This window comes from Mastacembelus armatus, unplaced genomic scaffold, assembly GCF_900324485.2.
Source record: "Mastacembelus armatus unplaced genomic scaffold, fMasArm1.2, whole genome shotgun sequence".
Classification (NCBI taxonomy): Eukaryota; Metazoa; Chordata; class Actinopteri; order Synbranchiformes; family Mastacembelidae; genus Mastacembelus; species Mastacembelus armatus.
This window is the reverse complement of record NW_022872941.1, coordinates 354405-370582: the sequence shown is the minus strand read 5'-3', so window position 1 is coordinate 370582 and position 16178 is coordinate 354405. Positions and strand designations below refer to the sequence as shown.

Below are 16178 nucleotides of genomic sequence, written 5' to 3'. Positions count from 1 at the left end.
CCGGTAATCAGTTAATCTGCTTATGGCATGAAGTGCTCCCTGCATTATTGGACCGCTTAATTTTTGTTATCCCAATCCGATATACAGTTAAGTAGGATGATTAAATATTACCTGCATAAATTATTACGCCAACGCCGCCCCCCCAAACAATGAAAATACTTTGACCAATCACATATCGATATGTGCTTCCGTATTCTAGGACTTGTCAAGCTGCGATTGGTTGAAAGCAGCAGTAAGTTTGAAAATGGACGTATTTGCTGTCCATGTTCCCTGGGCAGGTATTGAGAAGAGAAACGCACCAATGGAGCTAATCCACCCTGTTAGGGTCTTTGTCAGGTTACTGCTGCTTCTCCTGCTGTGGAGCTGGTGTGACGGCCGAGAGGCAGAGCTCAGCTATGTGACCTGTGGCTCACTGGTCAAACTGCTCAACACCGGACACAACGTCCGCCTTCATTCCCACGATGTCAAATATGGCTCAGGTAAGATTGTGTAGATCTAACAAGGAGCCGTTATGACTGTAAAATCTGATCGTGTGTAACGACACCCGCTCCAAGCGCCGCCGTCCAGTGCCCCCAGTTATTGTGATGTGATGGAAGAGCACGAGCCGAGCAACTTGAAAAAAATATGGCGTATCCTGCGCCGAAATTAAGGAGAAGTGCTAATGCTTTGTGACGTCTCTTTAGTAATATCATGGGGGACCAGCTTTTTCCCGACCAGTGAAAAACATCAGTCGTCCTATTCTGTCAATGCAGTTTGGCATTACGTTTTCCCGCTGCATGATTGCACTATGGATGATTATCCGTAGAGTAAGCGTTAATGTGAGAGTCAAAGGTGTCCGCTGTAATTATGTTTCCATAGGTTGTAACGCAAACCCATGTTTTCTCCTGGACATCATGTAGCCTACATATATTTTCACGTTTTCACTTCTTTCAAACAAATGTCACCACGTCGAAACTCTCAACTAGCTTCCGGTAAAACACGTTTTTAACGTTAATATCGTACCTGACAGAATAGCCTACTAAAATACCAATTTCGTCAGATGTTGCCAAATAATAAGCTCTAAATAAATTTACATCGGAAGGAATTATAACTTCTATTATCTACTTAATCTTTTATCTGCAGCTATGACATCGCTGTCCTTAGGCTGCTTTACGTAGTCTTGATAAAATGTTCCGTTTATAAGCAACTCCTCTTTGGCATAATTGAGATTGTGATATGATAATAATACAATTAAAATGTACTCGCATTTGTTTCATGTTGTTTGTTATTTTGTGCTCCTGTTTTAATTTTGTTGTACACTTTGTTATGCATACATCTGTGCCACTATCGGTTGTATGGTTATAGCTGTTAACATTACTCCCTCCACCTTCTTTTGTAACTATTTACTGCAGCAAGTACTTACCTGCACATTCCCACAACAACCATCAGTCTCTGATTGTTTTACTGCCTCTATTTTGAACAGATATAGCCAGAAGTCCTGTATCAGTTCAAAATGGTTGTGCCAAATTTGCATTTCAGAAGCTCCACTGTTGTCAGTGCTTTACTAATGGTCTGATGCTGTAGGCTAGGAATCGTCCATGTAGCAGTATGAACTCTCTGAGGAACAAAACTGTAGGCAGTTATTCACAGACCTGAATCTGTATTTAGTAGCAATGACTACAGGTGATAAAAGTGTACATTTACACAGAGAGCCTGAAAGTGCTACAGGAACAGTCTGAATGCAATACTCTACTGTGCCATTGAGAAACACAGGAAAAAACAGAAGACTTTCATTTCAGTGACAACATTGGCTGGCAATACTACAAACAAATAATAATGTAATAATATACATGCACTCATACATAACCAAACTAGTATCCATTCATTACCTTTATCTAAGTGATCTATAGCAGTTGTTCTCAATCCTGGTCCTCAAAGACCCCTGCCCTGCTTGTTTTCCAACTATCTCTCCCCTACTTATTGCTGATTACCTGGATAAGGTGTGTTCAGCCAATCAGAAGGGGGAAAGGCAGAGATGGTTGGAAAAAGAAGCAGGGTAGGGGTCCTTGAGGATCAGCACTGAGTACCACTGATCTATAGTGCAGAAAAACTTTGATTTCAAGTTTTATTTCTTTCATACGTGGTGTGACAGTAAGTTGGTTATTAGCACTTCATATTGGTATCCAAAGTGACATGACTGACTTTTAAGATAATGCTATCAATTAGAATAAATTAGAATTAATCTGGCAGTTTAAAAAGAATGTTCCACATGGCAGATATAGGGTCATATTGCTACAGTGGGAGATATAATATCTGTTAGCACATTGCTTCAAGGGATTAGGGATTCAAAGGGGATTGAAAAGGACAGATACAAAGGAAATCAGTCAAAATCACTATATTTAATATTTTGTCAAACAGACTTTGTAGTCACTCACTGACTGAAGAGCTGGACCCACAGACATCAACATAGTCTTTATATCTTCCCTGGTCATGCTCAGTTCACTGAAAGTTTCCTTCAGCTCTTGCTCTCTGTGGGTGTCTGGTGTTTATTGTGGTCTTCAGGAAATGGAATGCAGCTCAGTCAGACTGAGATGTGATCAGGTGACTGCCTTGGCCAGTCAAGGATATTCCAAAATATTGTGGTGACAATATTTTTGGTTTCTGTGCTTTATGTTCAGAAGTCATTGTGCTGCTCAGTGATCAAACATCTAATATCCAAGTGCCCCCTGGGCCCTGTGTCTCCCACACAGTTCTTTCTATGGTGATGTAAACCTGCTCAACCAAACCTGCTTATAATTCAAACTAGATACTTTAATGTAGCATCCATTATTTTATAACTTCTATGGATCTCTGTCCTTAGTGGCACTGCACAGATGTGATTCTCATACTAGTGAAGAAATGGTTTGCTGGATAAAACGGGTGCCTCAGAAGTGCCCTCAAAACTCCTGTTACTGTGTGTCAGTTTGTGGAAATTGATTGATTAGTTTTTCTCAATTGCTAACAAAGATCGGTCAATACTGAAGCCACTTTTTCAAAACCTCCTCATACAGTCTACATTACCAACATGCATCTTGGCCAAACATCTAATCTGACCTCCATAGATTCATAGATTAACACCTTTTCACTTTACTGACTACACTGAATATGTAAGAAGAATGAATCAGCACTGCTTATAGTAATTTACATGTTAAAAATAAAACAACAAAACCAAAAAAAAAAGATCCAGAATACATTTACATAAAGGAAAAGAAAGAAATCAACATGTAATCACTCATGTGAGAGTTCTAGTGATGTCTCTCCTGCCACAAGTTTTGATCAACTTCACATTACGTCTTCTGCAGTGATACATCTTGAAAGTATCTGGAATATCTAATCCAGCCCTGGTAGTCTTCAGGAGGAATGTAGGCATATCCTCCATTCATGGCATACAGCAAAGACATCTGGTCGTGTGTATGTATGGTGGTCATAAACCCTCCACGTCCACAGAGAGAAAAACTTTTCTGTCTTCTTGATCCATCTTTCTCAACCAAATCATTCTGAAGCTGTCTCCTTTTGCTAGCAGCTAATAACATAGGACTCACTTTATTGCAAATATTCTGCTAAGAATTTCTATGTATCTCCATATAGTTACTGCAGAACTGTATGGAATTTACCAGCACTGTTTGCATTTGAAAAATGTGGAGCTAATATTTAAAGTTTTGCAAGTGGTGGAGTATGAGTGAGATGTGGTTGCCAAATCAAGTTTGTGGGAAACCAATTAAAATGATTCACAGTTTGAGGGACATAGACTTCTGTTTCGATGATTGTGTGAAGAAATTTAACAGTGTGAGTTCAGTTTTGACCAATGTATGTTAGCAATCGAGATAAATTGTAATACTTAATACACTGAATAGCTAAAACTTAAAAAGTTAAACTTCTGTACTGTACTGTTCTTCTGTTAGATATGTTAAATCTCACAGTGGCATCTGTCTCTCGTGTGTGTGTGTGTGTGTGTGTGTGTGTAGGCAGTGGCCAGCAATCTGTAACTGGAGTGGAGAACGCAGATGATGCCAACAGTTATTGGCAGATTCGTGGAAAGCCCAACCATCCATGTCGGCGTGGGGTAGCCATCAAATGTGGTCAGGCCATCCGCATCACACACATGAAGACTGGCCGAAATTTACACACACACCACTTCAGCTCACCCCTGTCTAATAACCAGGTCAGACAGTGACACTCACACTCCCTATCAACTGCTTGTTCCCTGCTATCTAGCAGTGTGCAAATGTTTTTCTATGTTATTTGCAGGAGGTAAGTGCCTTTGGAGAGAATGGTGAGGGTGATGACCTGGATGTGTGGACAGTGCAGTGTGACAGTGTCCACTGGGAGCGTGACGAGGCTGTGAGGTTCAAACACGTGGGGACTGACGTGTTCCTGAGTGTGACTGGTGAACAATACGGCCACCCCATCCGCGGCCAGCGTGAGGTGCATGGGATGAGCTCTCCCAGCCAATACAATTGGTGGCGAGCCATGGAGGGCGTCTTCATCCAGCCCAGCCAGGAGCCGCTGCGCCATGATGAGCTCTGACATCATCATTAGGAGAGACAAATCATGGACCCGTGTGCTCAGTCTGTGGATTCTGGTTGTTGATAATTTTTTAAGTCACCTGGATATATCGCCATGTTTGAATGATGTTGAATATTTAACTAATTTGCCACCTCTGTACATGTGAAGCACTCAGTCTTCTGAAATGATAGCAATTATGTTTTTTTTTTTTAATAGAACAAGATTCAAAATTAATGTAGCATATGTTCTGTTTGTTTACTTCCAGAATTTCACAAGGGAGCAAATACTTTACGTTAGATGTTACGTTAGACATAGCAACTAACCTGAAATCTTCAAATATTTTACTGTAATGTTTAAATCTGTCCAGAAATATACACATCAATTGCCTGAAATGTTGAAAGGCCCCATGTCAAATAAAATATATATATACTGTAGATGAATTTATGAAAATTTTGGTGTGTGTGTGTGTGTGTGTGTGTGTGCGTGCGTGCGTGCGTGTGTGGATTTTGCTACATCCATATAGTTCCATCCATTTGTACTCGTTTATTCCTAATTAGGGTCACAGGGATCAGAGCCTATCCCAGCTCTCTTTGGGCAAAAAGCAGGGGTACACCCTGGACAGGTCACCAGTCCATCACAGGGCCACATATCGACAAACAGCCACACACACTCACTCCTATGGGCAATTTAGAATCACCAATTAACCTGACATACATGTTTTTTGGACTGTGGGTGGAAACCAGAGTACCTGGAGAAAACCAAAGGGAGACCATACAAACTCCACACAGAAAGGCCCCTGCCAGGTTTTGAACCAGGAACCTTCTTGCTGTAAGGCAACAGTGCTAATCACCAAGCGACCATGCTGCCAATACTAAAATCCATCTATTCATACATCCATCTATTCATCCATCCATCTATACACACTTATTTCCATTTAGGGTCATGAGGATCTGCTGGAGCCTATCCCAGCTCTCTTTAGGACAAAAGGCAGGGGTACACCCTGGACAGGTTGCAAGTCCATCACAGGGTAATCCTGTTGAAAAACAAACATATTTGATATAATCAAACAAAATCTAATTTAGTTGTAGCCCAATATATCAAAGCACAACTGCAACAAAAAGTCAGTGTACTCTTCAATGGTACCCCATGAGATTCCACTCTTTCATTTTTAAACATTTTGTATGTCCACCATTATTTTTAAGGACAGATGTATCCTCCTGAGCATGAATGATACCAGTCTTATACAAACATTTTGAAAGATGTCCTGCCATTTTTCACACAAGCCCTTTTAGCTGCTCTTTGCTGGGGGCCTTCTGACATGCTTTGACATGTCAAAGTTTTCACTTGAACCTCATGTAATCCAAACAATTTTTTTTTTGATTTGACTAATCAAAGAATGTGCTTTCAGTATTTCTCTAACTTATGTTTAAGAGCAATGGTTTACTTCTTGGATGCTGTTGGAAGTCTTGTGGCAAAACAGGTTTATCTGTGCTTACACCTGCTTACAGGGTGCATTTACCTAAGCAAGTCTTCTGTATTATTGCAAAGTCCAACTAGTTGTTTACTGTTGCCCAGAAAGTTATCTGAACTGTCTACATAATGTCAGATTTTGAAGCAAAAGTTACAACAAGTTGGAAAATAAGCAGCACAGTGGACCTCAAGGACTTGATTTAGAGACCCCTGGCCTAGATAGTGGTATGCTAATTTAGTTGAGAAAATAAGAATTTAGTGATCTTTCAGGGAGGAAACTTAGGTGGTGTACTCTCACAATATGCTAAAATATACATCACTTAAATATTAAATTTAAAAAAGGACATTCAAGCTTTATATAGTTGTATATACAGTAATAAACATTGCATACCTTAGACCAGTAGGCCTCTAACTTCTGTGCACCCTGCCCTTCTATATGCTATAGGCTAACTTAACTTAAACATACAGTGGGTACGGAAAGTATTCAGACCCCTTTAAATTTTTCACTCTTTGTGTCATTGCAGCCATTTGCCAAAATCAAAAAAGTTCATTTTATTTCTCATTAATGTACACTCAGCACCCCATCTTGACAGAAAAAAACAGAAATGTAGAAATTTTTGCAAATTTATTAAAAAAGAAAAACTGCAATATCACATGGTCATAAGTATTCAGACCCTTTGCAGAGACACTCATATTTAACTCACATGCTGTCCATTTCTTCTGATCCTCCTTGAGATGGTTCTGCTCCTTCATTGGAGTCCAGCTGTGTTTAATTAAACTGATTGGACTTGATTAGGAAAGGCACACACCTGTCTATATAAGACCTTACAGCTCACAGTGCATGTCAGAGCAAATGAGAATCATGAGGTCGAAGGAACTGCCCAAGGAGCTCAGAGACAGAATTGTGGCAAGGCACAGATCTGGCCAAGGTTACAAAATAATTTCTGTAGAACTCAAGGTTCCTAAGAGCACGGTGGCCTCCATAATCCTCAAATGGGAAAAGTTTGGGACGACCAGAACTCTTCCTAGACCTGGCCGTCCAGCCAAACTGAGCAATCGTGGGAGTAGAGCCTTGGTGAGAGAGGTAAAGAAGAACCCAAAGATCACTGTGGCTGAGCTCCAGAGATGCAGTAGGGAGATGGGAGAAAGTTCCACAAAGTCAACTATCACTGCAGCCCTCCACCAGTCGGGGCTTTATGGCAGAGTGGCCCGACGGAAGCCTCTCCTCAGTGCAAGACATATGAAAGCCTGAATAGAGTTTGCCAAAAAACACATGAAGGACTCCCAGACTATGAGAAATAAGATTCTCTGGTCTGATGAGACCAAGATTGAACTTTTTGGCATTAATTCTAAGCGGTATGTGTGGAGAAAACCAGGCACTACTCATCCCCTGCCCAATACAATCCCTACAGTGAAACATGGTGGTGGGAGCATCATGTTGTGGGGGTGTTTTTCAGCTGCAGGGACAGGACGACTGGTTGCAATTGAAGGAAAGATGAATGCGGCCAAGTACAGAGATATCCTGGAAGAAAACCTCTTCCAGAGTGCTCAGGACCTCAGACTGGGCCAAAGGTTCGCCTTTCAACAGGACAATGACCCTGAGCACACAGCTAAAATAACAAAGGAGTGGCTTCAGAACAACTCTGTGACCGTTCTTGACTGGCCCAGCCAGAGCCCTGACCTAAACCCATTTGAGCATCTCTGGAGAGACCTGAAAATGGCTGTCCACCAACGTTCACCATCCAACCTGACAGAACTGGAGAGGATCTGCAAGGAAGAATGGCAGAGGATCCCCAAATCCAGGTGTGAAAAACTTGTTGCATCATTCCCAAGAAGACTCATGGCTGTACTAGCTCAAAAGGGTGCTTGTACTCAATACTGAGCACAGGGTCTGAATACTTATGACCATATGATATTTCAGTTTTTCTTTTTTAATAAATTTGCAAAAATTTCTACATTTCTGTTTTTTTCTGTCAAGATGGGGTGCTGAGTGTACATTAATGAGAAATAAAATGAACTTTTTTGATTTTGGCAAATGGCTGCAATGACACAAAGAGTGAAAAATTTAAAGGGGTCTGAATACTTTCTGTACCCACTGTATATGTGAATGCTGATTGGTTGTTTAGATAATTGTTTTGTACTTTTCTAAGAACAATCCCAGGTTTCTTTTCAGCACTGTAGACAGGCTGACAAAAGGTCAGAAGGTTGAGCCCAGTGTTCCCTTAGCTCTCAGCAGTAATGAATTTATGAGTTTCTTTACAAATAAAATCACAACTATTAGAGATAAAATTCAGCAGATGCGTCCTATACCTGCACTGAATGTACAGTGGGTACGGAAAGTATTCAGACCCCTTTAAATTTTTCACTCTTTGTGTCATTGCAGCCATTTGCCAAAATCAAAAAAGTTCATTTTATTTCTCATTAATGTACACTCAGCACCCCATCTTGACAGAAAAAAACAGAAATGTAGAAATTTTTGCAAATTTATTACAAAAGAAAAACTGAAATATCACATGGTCATAAGTATTCAGACCCTTTGCAGTGACACTCATATTTAACTCACATGCTGTCCATTTCTTCTGATCCTCCTTGAGATGGTTCTGCTCCTTCATTGGAGTCCAGCTGTGTTTAATTAAACTGATTGGACTTGATTAGGAAAGGCACACACCTGTCTATATAAGACCTTACAGCTCACAGTGCATGTCAGAGCAAATGAGAATCATGAGGTCGAAGGAACTGCCCAAGGAGCTCAGAGACAGAATTGTGGCAAGGCACAGATCTGGCCAAGGTTACAAAAGAATTTCTGCAGCACTCAAGGTTCCTAAGAGCACAGTGGCCTCCATAATCCTCAAATGGAAAAAGTTTGGGACGACCAGAACTCTTCCTAGACCTGGCCGTCCAGCCAAACTGAGCAATCGTGGGAGTAGAGCCTTGGTGAGAGAGGTAAAGAAGAACCCAAAGATCACTGTGGCTGAGCTCCAGAGATGCAGTAGGGAGATGGGAGAAAGTTCCACAAAGTCAACTATCACTGCAGCCCTCCACCAGTCGGGGCTTTATGGCAGAGTGGCCCGACGGAAGCCTCTCCTCAGTGCAAGACATATGAAAGCCTGAATAGAGTTTGCCAAAAAACACATGAAGGACTCCCAGACCATGAGAAATAAGATTCTCTGGTCTGATGAGACCAAGATCGAACTTTTTGGCGTTAATTCTAAGCGGTATGTGTGGAGAAAACCAGGCACTGCTCATCACCTGCCCAATACAATCCCTACAGTGAAACATGGTGGTGGGAGCATCATGTTGTGGGGGTGTTTTTCAGCTGCAGGGACAGGACGACTGGTGGCTATTGAAGGAAAGATGAATGTGGCCAAGTACAGAGATATCCTGGAAGAAAACGTCTTCCAGAGTGCTCAGGACCTCAGACTGGGCCGAAGGTTCACCTTTCAACAGGACAATGACCCTAAGCACACAGCTAAAATAACAAAGCAGTGGCTTCGGAACAACTCTGTGACCGTTCTTGACTGGCCCAGCCAGAGCCCTGACCTAAACCCAATTGAGCATCTCTGGAGAGACATGAAAATGGCTGTCCACCAACGTTCACCTTCCAACCTGACAGAACTGGAGAGGATCTGCAAGGAAGAATGGCAGAGGATCCCCAAATCCAGGTGTGAAACACGTGTTGCATCATTCCCAAGAAGACTCATGGCTGTACTAGCTCCAAAGGGTGCTTCTACTCAATACTGAGCACAGGGTCTGAATACTTATGATCAGGTGATATTTCAGTTTTTCTTTTTTAATAAATTTGCAAAAATTTCTACATTTCTGTTTTTTTTCTGTCAAGATGGGGTGCTGAGTGTACATTAATGAGAAATAAAATGAACTTTTTTGATTTTGGCAAATGGCTGCAATGACACAAAGAGTGAAAAATTTAAAGGGGTCTGAATACTTTCCGTACCCACTGTATCTTCTACTATAGTAGCTCTTGAATCATCTGTAGGACCTCAGTTATATTTAGACTGCTTCTTTCCCATAGATATCTCTAAATTTACATCAGTAGTTGTTTCATCTAAATCATCAACGTGTCTCTTAGACCCCATCCTGACTAGACTGCTTAAAGACACTCTGCCATTAATTAACTCATCTTTATTAGACTTGGTAAATTTATCTCTAGTATCAGGCTACGTACCACAGGCCTTTAAGACTGCAGTAACCAAACCTTTACTCAAAAAGCCTAGTCTTGATCCAGGAGTCTTGGCTAATTATAGACCAATATCCAACCTGCCATTTATTTCTAAAATCCACTTATACAGGAATGAACTATTTGAATATTTTCAATCAGGATTTAGACCACATCATAGTACAGAAACAGCACTGTTAAAAGTTACCAACGATCTTCTCTTAGCCTCGATAATGGACTTGTTTCTATACTTGTCCTCCTAGACCTTAGTGCAGCATTCGACACCATTGACCACAACATCTTATTACAGAGACTGGAGCATGTGACTGGTATCAGAGGAACAGCGTTAAAATGGTTCCAATCCTATTTATCGGACAGATTCCAGTTTGTTCATGTCAATGATGAACCTTCCACACGAACAAAAGATAGTTATGGAGTTCCACAAGGCTCTGTGCTAGGACCGATTCTGTTCACCCTGTACATGCTTCCTTTAGGCTATGTCATTAGGAAGCACTCTATTAATTACCACTGCTATGCAGATGAAACTCAGTTGTATCTATCTATTAAACCTGTTAACACAAACCAGTTAACCAGACTTCAAGCCTGTCTAACTGACATAAAGGCCTGGATGACCAGTAACTTTTTACTTTTAAACTCGGAAAAAGCAGAAGTCATTGTATTTGGGCCAAAAAATCTCAGAAATAACTTTTCTAAAATTATAGCTACTTTAGATGGCATAGCCCTGGCCTCCAGCACTACTGTAAAAAACCTTGGAGTTATTTTTGACCAGGACCTGTCCTTTAACTCACACCTAAAACTAAGAGAACTGCATTCTTTCACCTTCGCAACATTGCCAAAATTAGGAACATCCTGTCTCAAAATGATGCAGAAAAACTAGTCCATGCATTTGTTACCTCAAGGCTAGATTACTGTAACTCATTACTATCTGGATGTCCCAATATCGCCATAAAAAGCCTTCATTTAATCCAGAATGCCGCAGCCAGAGTCCTGACAGGAACTAGCAAGAGAGATCATATTTCTCCTATATTGGCTTCTCTTCATTGGCTCCCTGTAAAATACAGAATAGAATTTAAAATCCTTCTTCTCACATACAAATCCTTCATAATCAAGCTCCTTCATACCTTAAAGATCTCATAGTACCATATTATCCCAATAGACCACTTCGCTCTCAGAGTGCAGGTCTACTTGTGGTTCCCAGAGTTTCCAAAAGCAGAATGGGAGGCAGAGCCTTTAGCAATCAAGCTCCTCTCCTGTGGAACCAGCTCCCAGCCTGGGTTCAGGAGGCAGACACTCTCTGTACTTTTAAGGCTAGACTTAAAACCTTCCTCTTTGACAAAGCATATATTTGGGGCTGGCTTCCAGCAACCCTGAACCATCCCTTAGTTATGCTGCTATAGGCCTAGACTGCCCGAGGACCATCGGTGCACTGAGCTCCCCCCCCTTTCCCTTCCCCTCCCCTCTCTTCCTCTCCTCCCACCTCACATGTATATTCCACCATTGAATGTCACTAATCTTGTGCTCTCTCTCTCCCCTAGTTTGTGCTCTCTCCCTCTCTCTCTGTTCTCTCTCTGTACCTTCTGCCGGTGTCCCTGGTCCTGGAACTGTATATCGCTGATGTGCAGTTACTGGTCCCACCAACCTGCAGTGTCTGTTGTTTATTGTTGCTGTTCTTTTTTCTCTGCTCTATCCACTCACCCCAACCGGTCGAGGCAGATGGCCGTTCTGCTGGAAGTTTTTTCTTCCGTTAAAGGGAGTTTTTCCTCTCCACTGTCGCCAAATGCTTGCTCATAAGGGAATTGTTGGGTTTTTAGTTTTAGTTTTTGTAAAGTGCCTTGAGATGATTTGTATTGTGATTTGGCGCTATACAAATAAAATTTTTTGCACTGTATTTTGAGGGCTGTCAACCAGAGAGGTGACATTTCACCAACTTTACAGGAGATCCAAAACAAAAAATGACCATATTTTGCTCTTACTTTCTTTACAGATTTACTACTGAAATTAAATGGATGACACAATACTTGATAAACAATACTCTATCTTTTACTCAAAGGTTTTTTCTACAATTTAAAATTTCAAAAAAAGTCACATAAGCCTTTTTGGCACAAGGTTTTTATTTAATTTAGAAGTAAAATAATTTTGTGAACACAAGAACATGAATATGCTTTTAAAAGAACAATGATTTTCACACAATAAAAGTGATTATACTTTGTAATTATATTTAGTAATACCTTGCCAATGTGTGATTAAAAAGACAAAAAAAATACACTGTAAAAACAAATTTAGTGAATATGAAACATATTGGTTGGTAAATAGGTTTGTACGTTTGTAAGTAGCTCACTGACTCACACATACAGTATGCAAAGACTGGTAGAAATCCAGATAGGGGTGGGGAATATTGTCATTTGTGCATAGTGTAAGCAAGTCAGAGATTTGTTTTATGTGTGAGTTAAAGGACATGTCCTGGTCAAAAATAACTCCAAGGTTTTTCACAGTAGTGCTGGAGGCCAGGGCTATGCCATCTAAAGTAGCTATAATTTTAGAAAAGTTATTTCTGAGGTTTTTAGGCCAAAATACAATAACTTCTGTTTTCTCTGAATTTAAAAGTAGAAAGTTACTGGTCATCCAGGCCTTTATGTCAGTTAGACATGCTTAAAGTCTGGTTAACTGGTTTGTGTTAACAGGTTTAATAGATAGATACAACTGAGTGTCATCTGCATAGCAGTGGTAATTAATAGAGTGCGTCCTAATGACATAGCTTAGAGGAAGCATGTACAGGGTGAACAGAATCAGTCCTGGCACAGAGCCTTGTGGAACTCCATAACTATCTTTTGTGTGTGTGGAAGGTTCATCATGGACATGAACAAACTGGAATCTGTCCGATAAATAGGATTGGAACCATTTTAACGCTGTTCCTCTGATACCAGTCACATGCTCCAGTCTCTGTAATAAGATGTTGTGGTCAATAGTGTCAGATGCAGCACTAAGGTCTAGGAGGACAAGTATAGAAACAAGTCCATTAGGCTAAGGCTAAGAGAAGATCGTTGGTGACTTTTAACAGTGCTGTTTCTGTACTATGATGTGCTCTAAATCCTGAAGTGTGGAAATTCAGTTAAAAACTCTGAGTAAGGGACAGGTGGACGGTACACAATGACAAGTAGAACTGGTTTTTGTGTTTTCCAGTTTGGATGTGAGAGGCTCAGAGTGAGGCTCTCAAATGAGTTATAGCTGTTCTGAGAATGAAAGTTTAATAATAGGTTTGAGTGGAAGATTGAAGCTATTCCTCCACCTCGACCTGTGCTTCGAGGAACATGATAATTTTTATGACTGAAGGGGGTTGATTCATTCAGACTGACATATTCATCCTGCTGTAGCCAGGTTTCAGTAAGACAAGAGTAAGTCAATTTGGTGATGAGTTATCAAATCATTTACTAACAGAGATTTAGACGAAAGAGACCTGATATTTAATAATCCACATCTGACTGTTCTGTTTTTCTGTTCAATATGAGGAGTGGTCTTAATTTTTATTAGGTTTTTATGAATAACTCCTCTTCTGTTAACATCAGATTTATTTGATTTATATGTTCGAGGACCAGACACAATCTCTATGTGGTTGGAGGGGGTTGACGGCTCTTAGGAAACTGCAGAGAGGCGTTTTAGACTGAGTCTCTGCGCCCCAGTCCCCACTCTGGATTGTCAGACTTTAGGTTGGCTAATAAACTCGGCCAGATTTCTAGAGATGAGAGCTGCACCATTCAAAGTGGGATGGATGCCATCTCTCGCTACCAGACTGGGTTTTCCGCAGAAAGTAAAATAAAAGTCTATGAAGCCCACATCGTTTGCTGGACACCACCTAGAAGTGTTATGTGTTTTGAGAGATTGGTTCAAGAACACATCAAAACCAATCTAACAGTCACTTTTAATCCACACCAGTTTGCATACAGAGCCAACAGGTCCACAGAAGATGCCATCGCCACTGCCCTACACACCGCACTACTTCATCTGTAACAGCATGGAAATATGTGAGGGCGCTAAACCCTGATGGCTTGTAACACACACACACACACACACACACAAACTGAAGGACTGCAATTATTTCATGTTTAGGTTCTGCTGCATACTCGGGTTTACCATTGCTGCACTTTATATTTTATACTCATTTAAATTCTGCTGCATTACTGATATTTACATTCTGTTGTATTTATTCATGTTTACATATACTTAACATGTTCGCACCCCATGACATTCTAACACTTTATTCATCTCAACTATTGTCCAATACTGTATTTAACACTCTCTCTCTTCAAATTTCATTTATGGTGCAATATTGTATTTTTATGTATATGCAAATTCACTCATCAATTACTGTGCAATAATTTATTATATTCATACTATTCATATACTTACTGGTTGCATTTCTCAGCTTTCACTGCTTTGACTAGTGTTATCTTCGCTATTTATTATTAGTGTGAATGCTGCTTCACCCTGTTATCCTGTGTCTTTATTATCTTCTTTTATTCCGCCGTTTTTTCGGTCACAAATGCCTTCCACATTCTTTGTGCTGGAAAGACCGTTCAAATGTCAAAATGTTCAGCTTTTTAAGGACATTTGTATTCAGCCTTTTGATATCTTTCATATTTTTTAAGATATTCAGGTTTTTTCATATTTATTGTCCCATTGAAATGAATGGAGAGAATGTTAAAATCCCCTTCAACTTTGTCCTCTTTCAGCTTTAACTGTGTCAGCATACTTTCAGCTACAAACACCATTCAACCTTTAAACGAGTCAGAAGATATCTATTACGGTTTTTCTTTAATCGCAGTTTACGTTTTATGGTTTTTTTAGGCTTTTTCTGATTTTTACATTGGTTTCTATGGGAACGGAATGTTCACAGCTAAAGTGGTGACATCGTCGCTAGAGTGGGAGAAGCTGTTAAGTTTACTGAAAATTTTTCTCTCTAGCTTGCTGTCACGGCTGCAATTTTGCCTCTTCATACACCATTTTCTCAAAAGTAGTAGAGATTTTTGTCTTCTTTCAGGTAATGCTGTTCTCATTTTGATAGGACCTAGGGTTTTCCACCAGGTGGCCAGAACCACATAGAGTGACTACTCCATCTCTCATTCACTCCCATTATAAAAGAGGTCCAGGAGTTCTGGTGAAAAACACAAATGAAGGCTGTTTCTAACTTGCCAGCAAGCCTTCATTTTTTGGAATATCTTCACAAATTGATCAGTCTCTTCGTTGAAGCCCCGTGGCACTGTTAGTAAAATAATTTTTTATAGGTCTTATAGTTTTTCTGTAGTCCTCCATTTTATCAGGTGAAGTTTTCTCAGCTTCTCTATTCTGAGTGTGTGTAAAGCACTGTGTCACTGTCGCTCCCCCTCCCACTCTGGGCTTAGGTCACCATAGCAACAGCTCAACACAAAGCAATAGCAGAACAACAGATGCCTGTGGTTGGTAATTAGACTGACTGGCTGCCTAATGTCCACTGCTGTTACACATGGGGACCATTCTTAGTGTGGCCATGTTGTCTTCTACAAGGAGGATGTGACAACACTTTCACAATAAAAGTCTGCAGTTTTTTACAGGAAGTGAGTGTACCTTTCTGAAGTATAGTGAGTATTCAAAATTAAACTTCAGCTTTTAATTTGAGGTCATGTGAGTGCACCACAGCATGCTGCACTTTCAAAATAAAAGCCATTGCTCAGAATTTTTTCAAAATAAAAGCCAAAGAAATAACAAAATCAGCCCAAAATGGACTTTGGCCATTGGCATACTGCTTTAGACACTGACTAAGGGTGTTTTAATGTCAGCCATGATATCTTCTCCCAGGAGGCCATGTCCAGCATTTCACAATAAAAGTCTGCAGTTATTTGTAGGAAGTTATTACATCTTTGTCACATATAATGAATATTCAAAACAAAGTTATGATTGTAATCTAAGATCACTTGAGTCTCCTGCAGCACTGTGTCCTTTCAAAATAAAAGCCTTT

General features: G+C 40.4%; 2 protein-coding genes across 2 annotated transcripts in view; one reads left to right on the top strand and one right to left on the bottom strand.

The window, feature by feature from the left end:
• Positions 1 to 16178, bottom strand: part of marveld2b (MARVEL domain containing 2b) — a 56425-nt gene that overhangs the window by 18459 nt on the left and 21788 nt on the right. The gene's annotated exons all lie outside the window — the stretch shown is intronic.
• Positions 202 to 4958, top strand: sdf2l1 (stromal cell-derived factor 2-like 1). The gene is made up of 3 exons (XM_026311468.1): positions 202 to 479; positions 3984 to 4180; positions 4267 to 4958. Exons 1-3 carry the CDS (start codon positions 245 to 247, stop codon positions 4543 to 4545), a joined length of 711 nt encoding a protein of 236 aa, XP_026167253.1. The 5' UTR covers positions 202 to 244; the 3' UTR covers positions 4546 to 4958.

Coding starts and splice junctions, on each gene's coding strand:
- sdf2l1 (XM_026311468.1), top strand. CDS start 245: ATGGACGTATTTGCTGTCCATGTTCCCTGGGCAGGTATTGAGAAGAGA. Junction 480..3,983: donor CGATGTCAAATATGGCTCAG/GTAAGATTGTGT, acceptor GTGTGTGTGTAG/GCAGTGGCCAGCAATCTGTA. Junction 4,181..4,266: donor CACCCCTGTCTAATAACCAG/GTCAGACAGTGA, acceptor TGTTATTTGCAG/GAGGTAAGTGCCTTTGGAGA.